Source organism: Gadus macrocephalus, chromosome 4 (genome assembly GCF_031168955.1).
Source record: "Gadus macrocephalus chromosome 4, ASM3116895v1".
NCBI lineage: Eukaryota > Metazoa > Chordata > Actinopteri > Gadiformes > Gadidae > Gadus > Gadus macrocephalus.
This window is the reverse complement of record NC_082385.1, coordinates 34507399-34532233: the sequence shown is the minus strand read 5'-3', so window position 1 is coordinate 34532233 and position 24835 is coordinate 34507399. Positions and strand designations below refer to the sequence as shown.

The 24835-nt window shown below is 43.0% G+C and overlaps 1 protein-coding gene across 1 annotated transcript in view; it reads right to left on the bottom strand.

Moving 5' to 3' along the window:
- Nucleotides 1-24835, bottom strand: part of LOC132456540 (NACHT, LRR and PYD domains-containing protein 3-like) — a 54175-nt gene that overhangs the window by 4615 nt on the left and 24725 nt on the right. The window contains exons 10-19 of the mRNA XM_060050922.1: nucleotides 7286-7459; nucleotides 6632-6805; nucleotides 5716-5889; nucleotides 5503-5549; nucleotides 1988-2020; nucleotides 1822-1878; nucleotides 1493-1542; nucleotides 1334-1386; nucleotides 904-1130; nucleotides 318-574 (exon numbers count right to left, since the gene is read on the bottom strand). Coding sequence (XP_059906905.1) covers nucleotides 318-574; nucleotides 904-1130; nucleotides 1334-1386; nucleotides 1493-1542; nucleotides 1822-1878; nucleotides 1988-2020; nucleotides 5503-5549; nucleotides 5716-5889; nucleotides 6632-6805; nucleotides 7286-7459 — 1246 coding nt within the window. The remainder of the gene's footprint in view (nucleotides 1-317; nucleotides 575-903; nucleotides 1131-1333; nucleotides 1387-1492; nucleotides 1543-1821; nucleotides 1879-1987; nucleotides 2021-5502; nucleotides 5550-5715; nucleotides 5890-6631; nucleotides 6806-7285; nucleotides 7460-24835) is intronic.

Below are 24835 nucleotides of genomic sequence, written 5' to 3'. Positions count from 1 at the left end.
AGATGGAGAGAGAGAGGAAGAGTGAGAGGGAGGTATTAATATATGAGATGTTAGTTATTTTCGAGATAGCAGATCAACGATAGCCTAGTGCACTCTAGCCTGTTATAGGCTAGCCCACTCCAACCTATCAGTCTATCAAAGTTCAGCATAGCCTAGTTCAGCCCAGCCTAGTTTATCTGAGCTTGGCCTAGCACAAATAAGCTCATCTTGGCCTAGCCCAGTTTAGTGTAGTGTGTCCGTCTATCCATGAATGTGTTTATGAACACACAGGGACTCTCGTTCCATTACTGAGTCGTTGGTCTATTTTGCTTCATTACCTTGATCTCAGACAGGGTGTTCAAGGACAAAAACACAAAATATTTTTTGTGGCCCAGCTCCTTGTAAACCATCACCAAACCGTGGTTTGGTGATGGCTGGTGCTCCACATGCTGACTGCTCGGAATGATGACACCCACGGGAGAAAGCGAGGACACGCGCCATTTAACATGGCTCGCCGTGAAGTCCACCGTCGACTCAATGTTGTCATGGCGTTTCTTTACATGCAGAACACTGAAGCTCTGCTCATGCTCAGGTTCTGTTGAAACGTTAACATAACAAAACTTTATTCTGGCTGGCTCGGGAATACTAAGTCAGATTGTAAAGTAAATTAAAACATTACATTACTAGTTCATGTTCTTGCAACAATTATGTAATTGCTTGATTGATTGGCATTACTTTGCATATTTTGTCAATTTAAAATAATACAAATATGATTATAAGTTATCATGGGCTGAGGCAGACCAATTTGAAATCAAAACATTCACAAAATGTTTGGTCAACAAAAGAATGCCAAAGCATCCATGCACACAGAGATTCAAGTATTCGGCTTATGAATCCCCCCCAACCCACAGCGTGTGTTCTTACCAGCAAGGCACAAAGAGTGGGGGAAATGGATAAACTTGAGCAGGGATGGATCCTTGTCGACCACATGCACATCATAAATCGATCCAGCAGGTCTCCAGGAGTTCTTGAGGCACTCAGAGAATTGGAACCAGGACAGGACCGAGTAGCTGATCAGAGCCTGCTCCGATACTTCAAACACCAGACCTGTAGACGAACACTCATAGGTCCCCTCGCCTTCCAGCTGTACCCTAACACACACACACACACACACACACACACACACACACACACACACACACACACACACACACACACACACACACACACACACACACACACACACACACACACACACACACACACACACACACACACCAGAAAATGTTAATGGTTGTGACCATATTATTCTGATAACCCCATGGGACTGATTTCAGGACCGATTGTCACTCACTCGAAGCTCCACTTAGACATCTTTCTTGGGGTAACCTTCTCATAATCAGGACTCTGTAAAAACACAGAAGCAAAGAGCAATACTTGTAATTTTCTTAACTTTAAGTTCCTTTATGTAATAGACATTTAATGTAAAGGTATGTATTTTGTTGAAATTCACCTGCTGAGCTGCTTTACATTCTTCACAATGTGACTTGAAGTGCATCCCCTCTGTCAGGATAAATAATTACTGTCAGTTACAAAACCGACAGCATGTCCAGTGAAAGAGTAATGTGTACATTAAGCCCTCCAATAACAGTTGGCCTCATGTTACACTGGCAGGCAGCATTCCTGGTTCAGTGAACCCGGATATATTTTTTAACACCCAGTGAGATACTTCTGTTGTCAGATGACAAAAAGACAAAACAAGAAGAGAGAGCCAGAAGGAAGTATGGAGAAACCTGGAGGTATATATTATGAGAGGAGAACCAGAAGAACGCTGACTCTTACCATCATCATCCCTGTCCATCAAAAACGTGCTTGCTATGTCTTTGTTGAGACTCATCCCTGTGAAAAGGAGATCAATCAATCTCTGAAATGTCTGAAAGCACTCAACCAATCATGGGGAGTTTAGTTAAAAGCTAAACGTACGGCTTATTTCAATATGCAAACATACCTGAGCTACTGCTTTCCACTTTTGACGGTGAATCTGCAACAACACGCAAACTATTCATCACAATGATGACGGCTGTGTCTATGTGGTGGTGGGCTGTGTCTATGTGGTGGTGGGCTGTGTCTATGTTGTGGTGGGCTGTGTCTATGTGGTGGTGGGCTGTGTCTATGTGGTGGTGGGCTGTGTCTATGTTGTGGTGGTAGGCTGTGTCTATGTGGTGGTGGGCTGTGTCTATGTTGTGGTGGTAGGCTGTGTCTATGTGGTGGTGGTAGGCTGTGTCTATGTGGTGGTGGGCTGTGTCTATGTGGTGGTGGGCTGTGTCTATGTGGTGGTGGGCTGTGTCTATGTGGTGGTGGGCTGTGTCTATGTGGTGGTGGGCTGTGTCTATGTTGTGGTGGGCTGTGTCTATGTTGTGGTGGGCTGTGTCTATGTGGTGGTGGGCTGTGTCTATGTGGTGGTGGGCTGTGTCTATGTTGTGGTGGTAGGCTGTGTCTATGTGGTGGTGGTAGGCTGTGTCTATGTGGTGGTGGGCTGTGTCTATGTGGTGGTGGGCTGTGTCTATGTGGTGGTGGGCTGTGTCTATGTGGTGGTGGGCTGTGTCTATGTTGTGGTGGGCTGTGTCTATGTGGTGGTGGGCTGTGTCTATGTGGTGGTGGGCTGTGTCTATGTGGTGGTGGGCTGTGTCTATGTGGTGGTGGGCTGTGTCTATGTGGTGGTGGGCTGTGTCTATGTTGTGGTGGGCTGTGTCTATGTGGTGGTGGGCTGTGTCTATGTGGTGGTGGGCTGTGTCTATGTGGTGGTGGGCTGTGTCTATGTGGTGGTGGGCTGTGTCTATGTTGTGGTGGGCTGTGTCTATGTGGTGGTGGGCTGTGTCTATGTGGTGGTGGGCTGTGTCTATGTGGTGGTGGGCTGTGTCTATGTGGTGGTGGGCTGTGTCTATGTGGTGGTGGGCTGTGTCTATGTGGTGGTGGGCTGTGTCTATGTGGTGGTGGGCTGTGTCTATGTGGTGGTGGGCTGTGTCTATGTTGTGGTGGGCTGTGTCTATGTGGTGGTGGGCTGTGTCTATGTGGTGGTGGGCTGTGTCTCTGTGGTCACGAGCATTTCTGACATTTTCATCCCAGAATTCCTTATTTTATGCGAGTCAACGCAACGCAACGTATGCTTGATCTGAAACTCGCCTACTCTTGGCCTCTGAGGACAAAGCAGCGAGCTTCAAGCGATGATGACGCGACTTAATGGAGGGGTGTCTCATTTCTTAGGGGAACGTTTTACCCCTCTGTATTGAGGGGCAAGGTGAAGGGGGGAGGGGAAAGGGGTGGAAATGGGATTGGGACATAACCATAACCCGCGCGCGCGTGCTCGCGAACACACACACACACACACACACACACACACACACACACACACACACACACACACACACACACACACACACACACACACACACACACACACACACACACACACACACACACACACACACACACACACACACACACACACACACACACACACACACACACACACACACAAGCCGTTTATGAGTGAGGTGTGTCGAAAGAGATATTGGCAAACCTTGTACACATGTGAATAGAGGTGCCCTCTAGGTACACGGCAAGTTTCAAGCTTTTGCTCCCTTCTGAAGCTGACTTAATTTGCAGATCTAGAAATTGTCATAACTCAGCCATTTTTTATGTTTCAGAATTCAGAAATCGTGCTAAACTTAAAGGACAAATTCGGTGTAAAATGGATCTGGGATATGTTTACTATGATAACGAGTTGGAATGTTTTTTTGGGAGCGAAAAAGCGCCTATAGACGCATTCTTAAGTTGGCTGTTTTTAGCCGATTCTACCAAAACGCTATAAACTTGGAACGATGGGGGCATTTGTTAAGGTAAAAACTAAATCGCTATTTTAAACCACTTAAAAGGCTAGAAGTAGCGCCTTTTAAGCGGTGACTTTGTAAGTGTACAGATTGTTTATTAAAAATTACATTTTATGCACACAATACCATCAGTAGTTCACCCGTCGACGCCATCTTGTTCTTAAGACTCGATAAGTAGATTGGCGAACACAGAGCTTGCCTGTTGCTGAAGGATGTCACAATCTCTGTGTTCGTCTATCTACCTATGGTGCTCCAAAACGAACGTTCCAACTCCTTATCATACCAAACATATCCCAAATCCATTTTAGACCGGACGTGTCCTTTAAGATCAAGCCATAGATCATGTGTACGACATTCTGGGTCATTCTGAGTTTTGGTTTATTCTGAGAAAGAAGTACCCAAAAAGGACACTTTACAGCAAAATCTATTCTGACAGACATTATTATGGTTCCAAGAAGCCGAAATGTTAAGCATGTGGTTAAACATTCCCAGAAATATATTTTTTCTTTTATTAATTTATAATAAAATGCCTTATAGTTTAGATAGTAATAAAATAACTAGAATTTAGAATATAATAAAAAATACACACATATTAAGGTGTTATTCTGGCGAAGATTTAACCACATATTAAGGTGTAATTCAGGCGAAAATTACATTTAAAAAAAGATTATTTGATCTGTTTTTCTGCATGAAAACAGATCAAAAAAGCCATCCAGACTTACTTTTTTTTGATCAACCAGTATAGAGCTTACGCGGAGCAACGCCAAGAGCCCAAATGGCTAACAAATGGCGCAGAACGCTTCCAAATCTGCATTTTTAACCACTAATATCTCTCAGAATAGCACCAAACCCCTGCAGTAGCATGACTAGACCATACACACAAAACAAAGCATCACAACTTAGTTAGCGTACCGGGAGTTTATTAAAAAAGACTGTTTTACATGTCTGTGCCTCACAGGTAGGTCCATCTTTACAGGAAGTTCATACAAGTTGATTACCGATTAAGAAGGAAAGTTTTGGTATTTATAATTCATACAGTTTATGATTATAGACAATATCTAGCGAGTGTTGACACAGAAATGAAAGAAGTTGCATATGTAAGTTACAGACACAATTTTTTTTCTGTTGTTTTATGTGTATGGTCAACTCATTCTTCTGTAGAGGTTTGGTGCTATATTGGGAGATATTAGTGGATATTAGTGCATTGGCCCCTAGCCACTGCACTGTTTGCCATTTGGGCTCTAAGTGTTGCTCCGGGCAACCTATATACTGGTTGATCAACAAAAAAAGGACTGGACGCCTTATTCGATCTGTTTTCATTCAGAAAAAGACCCTGGGTTACATTTACATCGCTGGACTTACACTTTAACTAATATTAATAATGTTAGTATCATGATCATCGTATAATCATGATCATCATACAAATTATTAATCAATAATAATACCTATTGGATGTTATACAAGTAGGATTAAATGTGATGTTGATATTATTAAAATACATAAGATACATGTCAGCAGCCATCATCTTCATTCCCAGTAGGATCTGAATGACGTCACCTCCTTTTGTGTGGATGGACTTTCCACATCAAAAGTTAGGGTGTGTTGTGATAAATCAAACTAAACAAAAACTTACACTTGTATAGAGCTGTTTTCAGCCTCCACACTCCACCGTGCTCCACACTGGGGGGGAATCAAAGTGAGAGCAGCATGTTGAAACATTCACCTTCATCATCTGCTGACTCATCACGTTCTACACAACATGAGTTACAGCTGCCTCTTCATCTAGCAGCAGCTTGAATCCTTGTAGTAGACTTTGTCCCTGAGTGGTGAGCTGTCCTCTCCATACCTGAGAGTGTCCAGCCTCCAGCGTGGATTCTCCAGTCCAGCAGAGAGCAGCGCAGCTCCAGAGACTCCTGGGTGATTGTAGCTCAGGTCCAAGTCTCTCAGATGGGAGGGGTTGGAGCTCAGAGCTGAGGCCAGAGAAGCACAGCCTTCCTGTGTGACCAGGCAGCCAGACAACCTGCACACACACACACACACACACACACACACACACACACACACACACACACACACACACACACACACACACACACACACACACACACACACACACACACACACACACACACAGAGACACGGACACACTGTTCAATGTCTTCTGATGTGTAACTTGTCAAAGTCGAATGTAGTTCCCCACTAGGGGAGATTAGGATGCAGCCAGGTATCAACAGGACACACTTATGGTCAGTGATTACACCCCGGGCAGGACCCCCCTCCGGGCGACCCCCAAAAAACTAAATGTTGGCCGTGAACACAAATTTTTGTGTTGTTTATATATATTTCTTCTTTTTGATGGGAGAGGGACACAAACAGACATGTTTGTATCAAATGTTTGTATCAAATGGATGATGGTGGGTGGCGATGCTAGTTGAGTTTACCGGGTCATGTTGGGGCAGGGCAGCTCAGCGACCGCGTTCCTCCGTATGTTTATCACATAACCATGCAGGCTTCAATGAGGATTTCAGTCCACGCTAACAGTGGATCCCCGCCCCCCCCCTTGTTGTTCCATTTGGGAGACCCAGAGGTGAACTGTCCCCCCCCCCCCCCCTCTACCCTTCTCAGCAAGCAGGGGCGCCTGCACTGCAGCTGCAGGGGGCGCCAATGTTCCATTCCCCACAGTGATATGATAGATCATAGAAATCTGCGTGGCTTAAACCGCCACTGCTTGTGGTGTAACTGTAACTGTGGTGTAAACTGACCTGAGAGTTTCCAGTGTACAGTGTGGACTCCCAAGTCCAGCAGAGAGCAGCTTCACTCCTGAATCCTGCAGATCATTGGAACTCAGGTCCAGCTCTCTCAGACTAGAGGAGTCTGAGCTGAGAACTGAGGCCAGAGCTTCACAGCATCTCTCTGACAGATGACAGCCATTGAGCCTTCACACACAATAAACACAACCTGTTATGAACTGTAGTTAAATTATAGGAGAATTATGACCAGGTTTTTTTAAATGCATGAAATAATAAATAATATGAATAACCTGGATCTTAAAATATCAAGACAAAGATTTCACACAGATGTTAAATTAACTCCTAACAAAAATTATCATTATACTTCACTTAAACATAGTTTTATTAATAGGTTGTTATTAAACTTTATTTAACAACTCTAAACCGCACTTTACTGTCTGACTACATGACAATCATAATAATAATGTTATACAACATACACATTATACCATCATTAACAAACTAAGAATATAATGTGTACCTAAACTGTCATGCCAACAAAGATATAAATATGTTGAGTTATTCCTATGATAACAATGTATTTAACCTTTCTGGGTGTAAATCTGTTAAATGTCTTCTGATATTGACCCTTTTGGTGTTATTGTTTGGCCATTGAGTAAAACTGACCTGAGAGTTTCCAGTGTACAGTGTGGACTCCCCAGTCCAGCAGAGAGCAGCTTCACTCCTGAATCCTGCAGATCATTGGTACTCAGGTCCAGATCTCTCAGACTAGAGGAGTTGGAGCTGAGAACTAAGGCCAGAGCTTCACAGCATCTCTCTGACAGATGACAGCCATTCAGGCTGCACACACAATAAACACAACTTGTTAGGAACTGTGATTAAAGTAACATAGATATTTTAATTTTAACATAATGAAGGACTCATGTTGAAATCTTTAATTAGATATTTTTTATGAATTTAACTATTATAAACTAGTCAATACTTCAGATCCTTCTGTTAATTCAATATTGGCTGTAAAATCAATAATATTGAAGAGTTTTTTGTAGTGTTTGAGACTAATTTTGTAGATTAATTTGCCTTTTATTGTAGTATTATGTATTTTATGTATTATATTGTAATACATGCTATGGTACATCTTCAGAGATGTTTTGTATATTTGATTTACAACCAGCGGCGTGCAAGGGGGGGGGGGGGGGGGGGGCGGGGTTAGCGGGGGCTTAAGCTTCTCCTGGAAAAGGCTGAGCCCTCTCCAAGCCCCCCCTCCCAAAACCCCAAGTCATATTGTTAAGACAAATATTAATGGTCAAAATATGTTTTTAATAATAATGTGCCGAGCAGCACTGTAACGACCAGACAGGAGCCCAAGTTGAGAGAGTTTACAACTCTCGTGGCCCATACTCCGCATGACCCTGAGAGTGACTTAGTGTATGTAAACACACCTGATACACACATCCTATCAACCACAACCACGACTGCCTTGTTGCCACCGACCCTCCCAGGATCCGTTGCAGCACTTGGCGACCACGGCCGGGATCGCCACAATAATATAATAATATATATTTATTATTATAAGAAGAGATCGAACTGACTTATCTGTAACAAAATGGAACTACGTTATCATATTTTTCATTTGCGTTAGTTGATGACCGTTGCTGCTTATTGAGTGATTTGATTAGTTGATTCGTATCATATTGTAGTGTGTAGTAGGGCTGGGCGATATGGACCAAAAGTCATATCTCGATACATTCAAGCAGAATGTCGATATAAGATAATATCAATGTTTTGTTGATGCAATAACATAGTTGCTGTTGCCGCGCTCCAATTCGTCATTCTACATCGGTGGCTTCGCTGTGCTCGTTAACCTGCCTTGCTGATGGGGGGGGGGGGGGGGGGGGTTAGGCTGCCCATATAGGTTAAAGTTAGTTTAACCTATAAGTTAGTTACCGTGGAGTTACCGTTATTACCATACCTACCTACCGTCTGGATTTACCGTCACTATTCCTACTGTCAGAATTGAATACAGTTTGATGGTTGAATAAACTGTGGACTAGACACTGCCTCCGCCACTGCCTCCGTATTTGAGAACATTACAATATAATATAGAATATCCCAGCCAAAAGTTGTGTGCGCCTCTGGAATATTATGAATCGTAACAACTGAGTTGGGCTCTCCGACCTCTCTGGTTCTTCCACTTTCTCGTCAATCTGAAGCTCAGAATTGAATCGCAACACTGAGCTCCGCCGAAGCGGACACACAGCTCCGGCGGGCGTCCGGGAGTCCGCAATATTTTTGGCACAAGATTTGAAGCACACTCTACCAAATACCTGATTCTGTCATTCGTCAGACATCTGGTACCCAAAAAATTGCCAAACTATGGAGCCATTTGTCTTCTGTTTACATACAAGCTCGTATTTTATATACCAATATTTATGTTAGGCCTGTATTCATTTTTGTTTGCCGCTACAATACAAAGTTCTACTCTTAAAGACTATTGGTATGGTTGATTTTAATATTTTTGAAAACCAACCAAAAAAGTGTTTTCCATTTACCTTTTTATATTTATACTTTCATAAAGCTACATATTTAATTACAACTGTAATCAACTATTAATGAATAATATTACAACAATATTAATTCATGGCATTCCTTATTTCATTTTTCATAATAGAGCTTTTAAAATTGACTTTTCAACCTGGTTACACAATATAACGTTATGTATATGGAGATAAATGTTATAAAGTAACCTCAAAAGATGTTTTTTATGTTATAACTTTTAAATTCTACTATTGTATTTTAAATATATATATATTGTATATTGTGTTGTGTGTATTGTGAAATATGTTATTAGTTAACTTACAGAGATGTTCTGGAGGCTTTGACCACTGGCAGCAGCCTCAGAAGACCCTCCTCTGAAGCAGAGTATTTCTTCAGGTCAAACACGTCCAGCTCCTCTTCTGATGTCAGTAGGATGAAGGCCAGAGCTGACCACTGAGCAGGGGAGAGAGATCCTGTGGAGAGACTTCCTGATGTCAGGGACTGTTGGATCTCCTCCACTAGACAACGGTCGTTCAGCTCATTCAGGCAGTGGAACAGATTGATGCTTCTCTCTGGAGAGAGATCTCCATCTATCTTCTCCTTGATGTAAGACACTGTTTCTGTATTGGTCAGTGAGCTAGTTAATGTCTGTCCCAGCAGACCTCGTAGGACAATCTGATTGGTCTCCAGAGAGAGGCCCAGGAGGAAGCGGAGGAACAAGTCCAGGTGTCCGTTCTCACTCTGTAAGGCCTTGTCCACAGCACTCTGGTAGAGGAGGAGGAGTTTATCTTCTCGAAAGGTGGGTGGTTCTTCTGCGAGCAGATTGACACCATCATTGATGAAGGACAGAAAGACATAAAGAGCAGCCAGAAACTCCTGGAGGCTCAGATGGACAAAGCAGAACACCTTGTCCTGGTACAGCCCACACTCCTCTTTAAAGATCTGGGTGAACACTCCTGAGTACACTGAGGCTGCTCTGATATCGATGTCACACACTTCCAGGTCTGCCTCGTAGAAGATCAGGTTGCCTTTCTCCAGCTGGTTAAAAGCCAGTTTTCCTAGAGAAACAATGATCTTCTTGCTCTCTGGACTCCAGTGTGGATCTGTTTGAGCTCTCCCATGGTACTTCCTGTCCCCCTGTCTGGACTGAACCCAAAAGAAGTGGATGTAAATCTGAGTCACGACATTGGGCACCATTTCTCCCATCTGGGATGTTTTGAAGAAGTCCCCCAGAACTGTAGCAGTGATCCAACAGAAGACTGGGACGTGACACATTATGTGGAGGTTTCTTGATTTCTTGACGTGGGAGATGATAGTGTTGGCCAGAGTCTCCTCTCTGAATCTCTTCCTGAAGTACTCCTCCTTCTGTGGGTCGGTGAACCCTCTCACCTCTGTCACCATGTCAACACACTCAGCAGGGATCCGATTGGCTGCCGCAGGGCGTGTGGTTATCCAGATGCGAGCAGAGGGAAGCAGGTCGCCCCTAATGAGGTTTGTCAGCAGCACGTCCACCGAGGTCGGCTGTGTGACATCAGTCCAGATCGGGTTGTTCTGGAAGTCCAGAGGAAGTCGACACTCATCCAGTCCATCCAAGATGAAGACAACTTGGAACGGGTCATATCTGTAGATTCCTGCTTCTTTGGTCTCAATAAAGAAGTGATGAAGAAGTTCCACCAAGCTTAACTCTTTCCCTTTCAGTAGATTCAGCTCTCTGAATGTGAGGAGAAAAGTGAAGTGTATGTCCTGGTTGGCTTTGTCTTCAGCCCAGTCCAGAGTGAACTTGTGTGTTAAGATGGTTTTACCAATGCCGGCCACTCCAGTTGTCATAATTGTCCTGATTGGTTTATCTTGTCCAGGTAAGGGTTTAAAGATGTCTCCACATCTGATTGGTGTTTCTTCCTTGGCTGGTTTCCTGGAAGCTGTTTCAATCAGTCTGACCTCATGTTCCTGGTTGCCCTCTCCACTGCCTCTCTCTGTAATGTAGAGCTCTGTGTAGATCTCATTCAGAGGTGTTGAAGGTCCTGCTTTAGCAATTCCCTCAAACACACACCAGAGCTTCTTTTTCAAATGAGACTTGATTTTGTGTTGGCACTCGACAGCAGCAGATCCTAAATGAGAATGAACAGAAGACATCAGATAGTGGATGGAGACATCAGTTGAAGCATGTTAGTATTTCCTGTAAAATGATCAACTTCATGATATTTTGTGACTTCATTACTTCGAGAAGCTGGTTGTGACAAGGAATGGATACATGCTTTTTTATTTGTTTGTTATTTCCACAGCAGTAAAATTGGTATTTTGATAGTAATAATGATAGTTAATCAGTGGAAAGGGACTTCTTATGCTGATACAACAAGATAGTTGATTTGCAATTTATTGTTTAACATTCTTTATCTGATGGACCCACAATAACCCTTATTATCTGGATCAAACCAGTTAACCTTATGCCCCACAATAACCCTACATATCTGGATCAAACCATTTAACCTGATACCCCCACAATAACCCTACATATCTGGATCAAACCATTTAACCTGAAACCCCCACATATCTGGATCAAACCATTTAACCTGATACCCCCACTATAACCCTAAATATCTGGATCAAACCATTTAACCTGATACCCCCACTATAACCCTAAGTATCTAGATCAAACCATTTAACCCCAAAGAGGAAAGATTGTCTCCATATTGAAGTTTAAAATACATAAGTCTCTAAGGCTAAAGTACCTTAGCTAAAAAGTATATTTTCAGCATTTGCATATGAAGTACCTAACCTGCGTTCCCATCACATGCTGGTTCATTCCAGCTTCCACCAGTTAATTTATAAGTTGAAAAGACGAATCGATCACAACAGTTTGGGATTCTGGGATATTCGTTATGTTGACTGCTAGTAATCCAATGCTACGACTTGACTGATGTAGGTCCCCAGTTGTCATCCCTTTCCGAGATTATTTTCTTTTATGTGAGGGAAAGACGTGACCATCGTGGTGAAAATGAGCGCTCCATCATTAGCGGCCATCAATCGGTCACTCAACTCTAACCCGTTACTGTTTTGGGGAATCCACGTGCCGAGGTGGAATAAACCATTTTGTGCTTGTCGATCACCATTTTCTGCTTTCTGGAAGGGGTCTGGAAGGAGTAATACTAAATATAGATTTAGTATTGCCACTTTAAAAATGGATGTGAGGGGTTAAGGTGAGGGTTACCCAACTATAAAAGGTATCCTGTCAAACTAGCAATAACCCCATTGAGCCAAGGAATACAGCAGCACTAAGTAAAACCCCTACCTCTCAAAAAAGGTAAAATGTATTGCACAAAATCAATCCCGAGTGGATGATAATGAATCACTGGATCCCAGTGGATTAAAGGACAAAGAAGCTCCCTTCTTGTCAAAACAAAGCTGGCAGAGACCGTTTCTTTAAAAAGTTGATTAATGGTAACAACTCACCCACACCAGCAAGAGAAGAGATCAGACATAAGTGTTTGTCCCTCGTCTTCACACTATCAATCATCGCTTGACTTGCTCTCAACCCTTTACCGATCACCATGTCGATCAGAGAACGTGCTTGGTCTTCATTGGTCCTCCCCTCCATCACAGAGTCCTTTGTCCATGTACTGAACACCTTCTGCTGCCGACGGTCATCCAGGAGACCTTTGATAACTGGGTCTGAGACTCTCTCCCCGCATTGAGAACGGATCCTTCGAAGCTCCCCTGGAAGAGAAATCAAAAGGCAATATGAAATGACAATGAGCAAACACGATAGTTGATTCATTAAACTCGTCTTTATTGGGGTAAAGATAAAATTGTTTGTTGCACCAACTTGTTCACTCACAACATAAAGGTCCTTAAAACAAACAACCTTGATAGTTCATTCAAATTTTGTTTCTAGTTCAGATCAATAATTCTAAAAACCCATGCCTATCATACAGCAAAATTCAACAGTTTGTCCCTATTGCATTAAGATAAACACATCTTACCTTCCAGTTCATAGTAACGTGGCTTTGCGCCGATTCCATATACTTTAGATTAAATATACTTTGGTTTTTCCCTCACTCTTCCTTGAGGCTATGATTTTTTTGTAGTTAGAATATTTTCTTTGACATTACGAATGTCTACATTACGAATAGTTTCTATTCTATGACGTGTGATTGGGCTAATTTGGACGTCCAGCCGCCATTTTGTTACAGGTTCTGGGTTTCCTGGGCATTTTGTTACAGGTTCTGGGTTTCCTGGGCATATTTGCTCAACATGAGGAGACACAAATGTCTACATGATTTCATGACTGTAGAAGTAAAAGGTCAGATAATATGTCTATCCGAAGTCTGCAGCTATGTTAACTGCATCTACAGTTAATTGTTTTTCCGCTCCCTATAGCCCAATATGGATACAACTTTGAGGGGTTCATCTTGAACCATTTGCCTTTGACTACACCAAGTTTGATGAGGATTAGTTTAAGGTAGCCTTGCCTTTTGGCATTAAGTTAATTTTGGACGTTTTTGAGCCTCTGGCGGCCATGTTGTTTTGTCAATCAACTTCATTTTACTTGAGCAGTTGGCACTTTGGTCCCAAACAGCCAATAACTTGGTCCCGCTCAAATCAAACATTCCTTCGATGAACTGTTGTGATTTTAGTCACAGGCCACTCACATTTCGATGCCCTGCCCTAATTGAAAATATGTTGACTTTATCTTGTTAAGAATTTGAACTTTTTTATTGGACTCAAAATCATAGGCAGTGGCGGTGGGTCAATAGGGGGCGCTAGGGCGCCGCCCCTCCGTGAAATAATCACTTAAATATATCTGCCAACTATTAATAAACTATAATCAATACGAAATAAATCAACAATGATACATAGAGTTTATCCTTGTTTAATTGTGTGACGTACTTATCACTGCCAGCAACCAATTAAATACGTCTGGACGTCAATGATTTGGGCTAGGCTAGTTATTGGTCATTTGAAATAAAGCCCTCCTCCAAGTCAGGGGCGCCGGCCACGTTGAAGTCAATGCAAGCTCGCTAACTTTTTGCAGTCTATCAAGCAGAGACAGCTTTTCTTTGGCGCCGGAGAAAATTTGCCCTCGGGTCGCACCAGTGCGCCCCAGGCCAATGGTATCGCTTTTCTTTTTTGTTATCACCACATGATTGGACAATTCAGCGAATCGATCAAATAGGCTACCTTCCTCAGCAGCAATCGCGCAACACAACTACATGGCATGAGAAGAGATAGATCGCTAACTAGCAGAGAGTTGTAAGCACTTTACAACCTTTTCAGTGGAGGAATTGGACTCCCCAAGTAATGTTATACTTAAAAGGAGCAAGTTAATTTAGTCTTTCGGCCTGTAGCATATAAACAAAATGAAGCAACTGTCCCATATTTCTAACTGCATTTGAAGTGGACATTGAGACTCTCAAAAAAATGGACACTCTAGGACAGTGATCATGATTTGTCTCAATATCAGAATAACAACAATGGGTCAAATAGCAATGGCTTGTGGAATGGCCATAAAGTAGGTCTGTATATGCAGTGTAAGCTTGTCCAGGCCCTGAAAGTTAGGATGTAGGGTATGAATCTGTATGAATAGTAGGTAAATAGGTAGTGGCCATCCCCAAAATGCACCAAAATACAGGAAATCAAGTCTATCACATTCAAAAAAAATGATGGTGGGGGGGGGGAAATCCGCGACCCCCAGACCTCCTGCCTATTACTGTGCCCCACCAACAATTTTGATCACAAGCCGCCACTGAACATTGGAGTCCGTTTTGATGTTGATATAAGCTTTTAAGTCTTTACACGTTTTAAACCACACCTTTTTTAGAAGTCAATGGCTCATGGGTGCTTTAATCTCTATGGTACATACTTCCCTTTATACCAGATTGATGAAATTGGTCCTAAAATGTTATTTGCTAAAGGATTTTTGTCTAAGTGAAAAAAACTAGTATCCTTAGGGAATTTAGTGTTTTTGACAAAGTTCAAGATAGTCGTAAATCTATCCAAATAAAGTAATAGATAGGGTCTTGAGGCATATTTGAGCACCATGAGGATATGCATGTGTGAACAAAGTTTCATGTCTCTTAGTCAATGCGGTTAAGAGATATGTTTGTCCAAAGTTTGCATTTTTGGACTGTTGCTATAGCGCCACCTTTGGGCCAATCTGTGTAATATTTGCTCTCTGTTAATCTTGAGTCAGCTTCTACAATTGTAGTAAGTTTCATAAAAAGTGTGTGAGCGGTTTAGGCTGTGTAAGTCAACCGGGGTGGAATAATAATAAAAACACTAACGATTACAATAGGTTGCCTCCGCACTTTGTGCTTGGCACCCTAATAATAAACTCGAGCACACCATATCCCAGCCTTCCAAAACAAAATCTTGTTTTATGGTAAATGATAACGTTGGTTCAATTATTTTTTGAAAAAACAGCTGATACAGCGGTAATAAGTTGTACTTTTAAATCAATGCATCTGCAAACACCGTACAGCAAACACATATTTTCTTGACACAGACATCGCGTACAAGCCCATAACTTTTAGGATGATGAGTATTCGATCATGAGAAAACATTATTTTACCGTGAGAGAGTGTTGAAAAGAATGAATGAAAGCGGGTGCGCGTGTGTGCACCTTTCCGTCTAAACACATGTAAACTAAACACATAACGCATAATACAGTCCATGACAATGTCTATTAACGGGGGGACGCATGCATATTATGAACACAAGTTGATAAAGATAATTTATACAATACTGGTAAGAAACAATGTTTGTCAATGTATTGCCACGCATCATTAAATAGACCCACGGTTGCGGGAACAGGACCGCATATCATATGTATCATACGTTTTCTTTGCCAAAATGTATGTGTTAATTAGGCCATATTATTTGGCGATAAACAGAGCCATTTGAAGTTTGAAATTCATGTGGTCATGCATTAATCTAATCGAAGTCTGCAAACGCGCTGTCAAAATATCATCTTGTCAGGTTCAAATGCGCTCATGGCTCTTAAAGGGATGGGAGATGGCACTCTCATTGGTTCATTGCATGTTACGCCCATAACACACCTACGGGTATTCAGACCAACCCATTTTAGATTTGTGTCGGGCGCAAGAGTCATTTATCCGCCGGTATATAGCAACAGCACCAGAGAGCCGCCCACAAAGCCCCTTCCGTTTTGCGCTTCTCACTTGCGTTTCAGACCGTTAAAATAGGGCCCATTATGTCATTTAGTCTGAACAGAACAAATATGAATCTCCTACTGCTCTTCAAAATGTGTATTTCTGCTCTGTTTTCAAAATAAGAGTCTCTTACGGCCCCCCCATGGTGTCTGCCAGTTCCTCCTGGTTCATCTCCATCAGGCAGAGCTTTGTGATGTGCATATCTGGATCAAACCATTTAACCTGAGACCCCTCTAACCCTACATATCTGGATCAAACCATTTAACCTGAGACCCCTCTAACCCTACATATCTGGATCAAACCATTTAACCTGAGACCCCTCTAACCCTACATATCTGGATCAAACCATTTAACCTGAGACCCCTCTAACCCTACATATCTGGATCAAACCATTTAACCTGAGACCCCTCTAACCCTACATATCTGGATCAAACCATTTAACCTGAGACCCCCACAATAACCCTACATATCTGGATCAAACCATTTAACCTGAGACCCCCACAATAACCCTACATATCTGGATCAAACCATTTAACCTGAGACCCCTCTAACCCTACATATCTGGATCAAACCATTTAACCTGAGACCCCCACAATAACCCTACATATCTGGATCAAACCATTTAACCTGAGACCCCCACAATAACCCTACATATCTGGATCAAACCATTTAACCTGAGACCCCTCTAACCCTACATATCTGGATCAAACCATTTAACCTGAGACCCCTCTAACCCTACATATCTGGATCAAACCATTTAACCTGAGACCCCTCTAACCCTACATATCTGGATCAAACCATTTAACCTGAGACCCCTCTAACCCTACATATCTGGATCAAACCATTTAACCTGAGACCCCTCTAACCCTACATATCTGGATCAAACCATTTAACCTGAGACCCCTCTAACCCTACATATCTGGATCAAACCATTTAACCTGAGACCCCTCTAACCCTACATATCTGGATCAAACCAGTAAACCAGTATAGTCCCCTCTGTCTTCAAAGTAAGAGTCTCTTACCGCCCCACAGTGGGTCAGCCAGTTCCTCCTGGTTCATCTCCAGCTCTGGTAGATGCTGCTGTACAGACTGAGCACTGGTGACCTTTGACCTCTCTTGGTGTCTGTGGAGAACAAACACACACACACACACACACACACACACACACACACACACACACACACACACACACACACACACACACACACACACACACACACACACACACACACAGACACACACACAATAATTCTTCTTACAAGGCATTTTTGAGGTGAGAGCATTTTACTTGTTTCCAGCTTTGAAGTCTTTAATTATCTTAAGAAATTAAAATATGAATATACTTAAATAATATATTTTTTACTGATGTTTTTACTCTGAGTAACCTAATGCTTGAAACTAGAATCACAGAATTATTAATCTGTTGGATCAACACTGACGTAGTGTTGCTTTCGTCAACGAAAATGATGACTAAATATCGTCGTCAACGACCCTTTATCAGGTGAGGAAAACGAGACCAGACGCAACGTAAATGCTGGTCATGTGACAATAACTATAATTAAATGCATAATACAATATTGTTGACGAATAAAAAGAAGACTAAATGTCTTTTACAAAATTATACTCTAAAACTAGTCGAGAAAAATTGGTTATTTTATTTATCTCCGGGGCTGTATCAGGTTACGTTACTTCCTGAATCCCCGCTCGTCACGGCAGTATTTAGATTCACAAGAGTCAAGACGCAGCTGTGGTGGTAGCGTTAATGAAAACGTAAGGCCCTGTCCACACTAATACGGGTAAATATAAAAACGTACAACTTGTAACTGAGGATCCATAGTACATTGCACAGAGAAATCATAATTTCCACTTCACCTGCCATTTTTTTTTAGATGAGCGCAAGCTTGTGGCAGCGTCATGGCAGTGTCATGGCAACCAAACGCCATCGTATCTGAAAGCCTCCCTCTACCCTGACCACACTACAACGCGAACACGGCGTTTTCATATTTATCCACCTCAGCGATCATTTTTGAAAAGTATCGTATGTCGAAATTCGCCCTTCTAATGTGGACGGAACATGTTTGGACTGCATTACAAAAAAGTGACTAATACAATTTGCTTTAACTAAAACTAAAATAGTCATGGATTATTCGGACTAAAATAAGACTAAAATGCTCAGACTTTTAGTCGACTGAAACTTGACTAGACTGAAAAGAGTATGAACGTGACTAAAACTAATAACAACTAAAATGACAGCTTGACACAGACTAGACTAAAACTACAATTAAAACAGGCCTTTCAAAAACAACATTACACTGACGTACCAAACTGCTTTCTCAGTCTGAGTCTTATTTAAGCATGTTATCTTTTCCTTCTCTGATATTAGGAACAGATAATGACCAAATGGAAGTCACTGTTTTACTGTCAATCTTGACCACAGACAGCAGTCATGCAGACCAAACACAGTAGAGAACAAAGACAGAACCCTGTTCATATCAGGGTTCATATCCCTGTTCATATTTATACGAATACATCCTTGGATTTATTAGGATGCTACACTATGTCGGGCTGCTATGCGCTAACGTAGCTGTCGCGGCTATCGCGATCCGGTTTAACCCCCCCCCCCCTCCCCTACCATAAGGGTACTGTCGTGGTGGAAACGCGAGCTATAACTGAGCTGCGCCGACCCGCTCCTTCACTACTCCACCAACCTGCACCGAACCGACCCGCACCCTCCGGTGGAAATGTGCAAATTCTGTGTACTTTGTACTTTCATAAATAAGACATGCTGAATTTTCAGTTTTATAACAGATTGTCTTATTTTGTTTACAAGTTACGGATAGAGTCTGGAGGTGATGTGGGTACTTATTGTTACTGTTTACATCTTAGATCACACGGTTCAGGCTGTTACAGCTAGCTCAGGGGAGAGACTGTATGACACTAGGGTGTAACAACCTGAAATAATAATTGCCTTCTGCATTCCTACTTGGGGTGGCAATCGTACTTGATTCATAATGTGTTTAGCTAACATTGAAAATAGAGCAGTCCGGTTCAACGTCTTTGAAAGACATTGAACCTTCTAACAATAAACCTCTAAAGTCTGCTACAAGCCGTCTTAATATTAATTTCATTCATACGATTCAAACAGCAGAATAAACGGCCTCAGCCATGAGTCAATCCAGCACCAAGTGGTCCTGTGATCGGACGTTGGTATGTTCTGATCAATGATCGGCGGGCCGCCAGTTGAACAGCCAGGATGTATTGGCTGAATCCTCACCTTTTCTGAGGAGGTTGGTGATTTCCATCTTTAAACTGGTCAGGAGGAAGATACATAGACCTGTCACTCCTCCTGGAGACACTGCTGGGTCCAGGGGAGTCTGCTCTCTGCTGCTGCTCTGGGCTTCAACACACACACACACACACACACACACACACACACACACACACACACACACACACACACACACACACACACACACACACACACACACACACACACACACACACACACACACACACACACACAATAATTCTTCTTAAAAGGCATTTTTTATGTAAGAGCATTTTACTTGTTTCCAGCTTAAGTCCTTAATTATCCTAATTAAAATATATATACACTTACTTAAATAATTTAACTTGTTACCGATATGCTTTTACTCTGGGTAACCTAATGCTTGAAACTAGGATCACAGAATTATAAATCTGTTGGATCAAAACTGACGCACCAAACTGCTTTGTCGAAGTCAGAGTCTTATTTAAGCATGTTATCTTTTCCTTCTCTGATATTAAGAACAGATAATGACCAAATGGAAGTCACTGTTTTACTGTCAATCTTGACCACAGAGAGCAGTCATGCAGACCAAACACAGTAGAGAACAAAGACAGAACCCTGTTCATCTCAGGGGAGCCCTACTGCTCAGGTCAGATGTATTGCTCTTCCTGAGTTTCTGGTCTGTCTGTTCACGTGTTTTAAACGTGGCCGATACGACGACTGTGGATCTAGAGTGACGTCAGAGTCACATTACGATAAGACTGATCAACCTGAGGCAGGGCTGGACTGGGACCAAAAAATGGCCCTGGCATTTTTGGCCATGGCAGCCCACTATGATTATTTATACGACATGCGGAGGCCCACAACATACCAGAGGATATATCCGCATATTGTGCTGTTTCAACAATTAAAATAAAGCGCAGTAGCCTACATGGAAGAGAGTAACCATGTTAAAAAATTGATTAGCTCTTTCACTATACTTGCAGAAACTTTTGCAGCTAGGTCAAATCCCCTCTGAAATGATTAATGCTTATAATATGTACAGTTTGAACCGTCTCACAATCAGCAAAAAATGCAAGAACACAGAACAACAGGAAGAATACAAAATATATGTATTATTTTATTCAGGCCTACACTAACTAAAACACAACAAATTATAAAACAGTAAGTCAAAGTGGCACCCTAAAGTATGAGAGAGAGAGAGAATTTTATTGAACTTTCAGGTTAAGTTGACAGCCCGCACGACCGAGAGGGAAGGAACGGACCTCGGCCCTCGGCTGTGTGACATGTCTGGGCCGGGCCGGGCCGGGTCCATGCATTTTTTTTTTTTTTAATAAATAAATAAAAGTAAACCTCGTCGGCCCAAAAAGGCCTGCCAGCCCAACGGGCATTGCCCGGTACGCCCGATGGCTAGTCCAGCCCCCGACTCTGCTGCTCTGGGCTTCAACACACACACAGCTTTAACTCAGACTAATGATGGAGTCATGATGTATCACTGCTGAGCTCTGAGATGGACAACAGTCACAGACCTCTTCTTACCTCTTAGCTGTGCTCCGGCGGCCATGTTCCCCAGACAGAGCGGTCATAGAGGTAGGACCCCTCTCCTCTCTCTCCTCATCCATAGTAGACTGGAGAAAATACGTTACGTCCCAAACGGTATAAAGTATAAATGTAAGGGAAGAAACTGAGGTTAAAGTGTTTATACAACAAGTTAATCAGGTGAAAGGTTTCAAAGTGGAGAAAGAAAGGCTCCTCGCTGCGACCGACGGTAGGATGGGGAAGTAACTTTGCTGAACCGGTTGGACAGAGAGGTGGAAGCCCCAGAGGAGCCGCTGTCACACCTCTCCGCGCGGGTCACGTGTTTTCTGGGAAATGTTCAGAATGTTTCGCAGTGCGCGCATACACAATTTGTTTATTGAAGAACTGTGCACAACATGCTGCTCTCCGCGAGTCAGGTACAGAGAGGGAGGAGGGTAACACCCCCCTTATAAGGTAGTGGTGTCATCAGTCACACGCGGCTCCAGGACATATTTGGCGCAACAGCGCCTCCTCTTGAACAAATACAGTTACATGCATTCATACACTTATGCACTCTCAAAACACACACACACACACACACACACACACACACACACACACACACACACACACACACACACACACACACACACACACACACACACACAAACACAGGGACCCCCTCCAGGTCAGAGCAGGTAGAGGGGACCCCCTCCAGGTCAGATCGAGGGGACCCCCTCCAGGTCAGAGCAGGTCGAGGGGACCCCCTCCACCACATTTTGGTGTTTCTGGACGCTTTCCTTCTCACGGATTCTCCTTGTTTTCAGATTTACGTTTCAACCACTCTCACATCACATTCTCAAATTTCTATGATCTAGCTTTCAGAATTCAAACTTCCTCAGGGTGAGGAAGATGTACATTATTAGGGGACCAAGCCAACGGGTTGGAACCCTATTGTTTTTGTAAGGATTTTTTTTTATTATTATTCCCCCCCTAAAAGTGGGACCACAGCCCAAACCGTAAATGGTGCGGACACGCCAATTGCATGACTAGGATCCAGGTCCGGTACCGCTACTCAGACGACAAAATTCAGACCTGCCGGTCACTAGGTGGCGCTATAGCTTCTTTTTTTTTTCGCAAAATCGCGAAAACCGCTAAACTGCATTTTCGCTACTCCTCCCACATTTCTTGTTATTATTGTTTTCTGAGAGATGTAGACGAAGCCTCTGTTGTGCTTTTTATTCAGTGAACCCCCGACCTTAAAGTGTAAACTGGTCCTCTGCTGAACACAGAGAACATTCAGTGGATCCACTGAGTTGTTTGCACCGTTATGCTTTATTAACCAAATAGAAAAACAGTCCCTTACATGAACACAATAAACACAAGGGATTGGGGGGACTGTTTGGTGGTGAACCTCTCCTTCCTTTGCTGCTGCTTGAGTTTTGCAGCCTCTCGGAGACACACACACACACGTTCTCTCTCTCTCTCTCTCGTAAACTGTATCATTAATTAAGCGCTACACAGACACATTTCATGACATCATTATTATAAACCAATAAACTAAAGACTATATAAACTTTGGTAAACTGTAGAACTACCTTATCTTTTCACTTGTTTTCAAGGAAAGCGAAGCTTTCGTAGCCCCACACACACACACGCACACGCACACGCACGCACACGCACACGCACACACACGATGTGGGGGCGGGGCCAGGAGAGGACGCGTGTTCTTCAGGAAACCCGACGAGGAAGCACTTCTCTCTTTCAGGACAACAACACAACACGTTTTGGGACGCACAGGCTGACAGACAGCAACCGCAACAAAGTGAGTAAAGCAACACAGCTTTAGCACCTCTCTCCCCGCGGTGTGACCCCATACGGACCCGGACCTACGGCGGGGTTATGATATAAACACGGACCTACGGCGGGTTATGAACCCTGGCGGAGCGCTCCTCTTTTAACCTCCGCAGTTTCTGTAGTCTTTACGGTAATGGTTTAGCGGGTGAGGAAACGCACCGACCAATTGCATGCGAGTTAAGCCATCCCACGTGAGGTTACCCAGCCAATCAAGTCTGTGCGTTCCAGCCGGTAAACGTTCCCCCAACGTTCCCATGGTTGGTTATTTGTTTAATTTAAACTAGAGGAGTTCAAGGTAATGTCTGTTTCTCTCGTCGACACATATTGCACTACTCTGTACTGTGTAGTATCCCTTTCATGACTAGATTTACTTTCTCCACCCCCTAGTTGACCGTTTAACCACGTATAAAGGTATAGCTTTTACATTACCAGTCAACAAACCAGCGCAAGGCCGGTACGGTCTTCCCCCCCCCCTCCCACACACACACACACACACACACACACACACACACACACACACACACACACACACACACACACACACACACACACACACACACACACACACACACACACACAAATAAATGGTAACATATCGATCAGCAATGAGGTTGGAGTAGCCTACCCATATAAATAATTGTAATACACCAACATTGTTAACTGCCATACATAGCTAAACAAGCAAATAAAAAAATAAATAGGCCTACAAACGCAAACCAATTTTAACAGCGTTGATTTTTTTTATCGCGCGATTAACGCAAATTTATTAATTTAAAATATATTTTTTCTTTGGCTCAAAACAAAGAAGCAGTAGCCTGACTGCTATGTTCAAGGCAGTATGTTCATCGTTTAATTGCACTATAGGCTTTTTTTTTGTATTGTCCTGTTTTGATCAGTATATGCCAATGTTTTGCACAAGGCAAGCCGATGCACTTCACCATGTTGATAAGAGCATTAAAATGAGAACAATTAAGGGATATTTAGCATAGAAAACAAAAATTGCGATTGATCGTGATTGCTCGCGATTAATCACGAGTTAACTATGACATTAATTAAATATTTTAATCACTTGACAGCAGTAGTATAAAGCACTTGCATTTGAACCAGTTCAAACTGTTATTTTACTATTGTTATCCATGTTTTCTAGGAATGGCCTCTGCTACATCCTGGTCTGAAGAGGACTTTTCATGTTCCATCTGTCTGGATGTGTTCAACAGCCCAGTTTTCACTCCATGTGGACGCAACTTCTGCAGAACCTGTATAGCAACGTGCTGGGATGTCCGAGGCCAGTGCAGATGCCCTTTTTGCAACGAGCTGTTCCACACAAGACCTGATTTACGGGTTAATACCTTGATATCGGAGATGGTTGATCGGTTCAGAAGTTCTTTACGAGGCAAAACGCAGCCTTGTGTTGAACCAGACCTTCGGATCCCTGAAGGATCCTCCACCCACCAGGGACAGGACGACGGTGGAGGTCCGTCCTCCGTCATACGTAGGGACCTTGTGGAGAGCCCTGGATCAGCTGAGGGGCTGAACATGGAGACGAAGAGGCTGGCTGAACTGAGCTCCAAACTCAGCTCCAAACGAGTGTAAGTGTCCGACGCAAGATTCGTTCAGGGAAACACCATCCGTACAGGGAAACGTTTGCATTGTGGTTAGTGAATACAAAGGTAACACAGGTGAGTGGGAGGGACCATCGCGGAGACTTAAGGATTGGCGGGAGAGGCCTAGTTATGGTGTGTTCCTGATGCCTCGTACACCACCCACACGTGCTGCAAGTGGGGAAATCTCCCCGATTTCTTGCTGCATTTCAGGTAAGAACACCCCCTTTTGGTCGGGACCCCCCACTCGGGATTCGGAAAGTGGCCG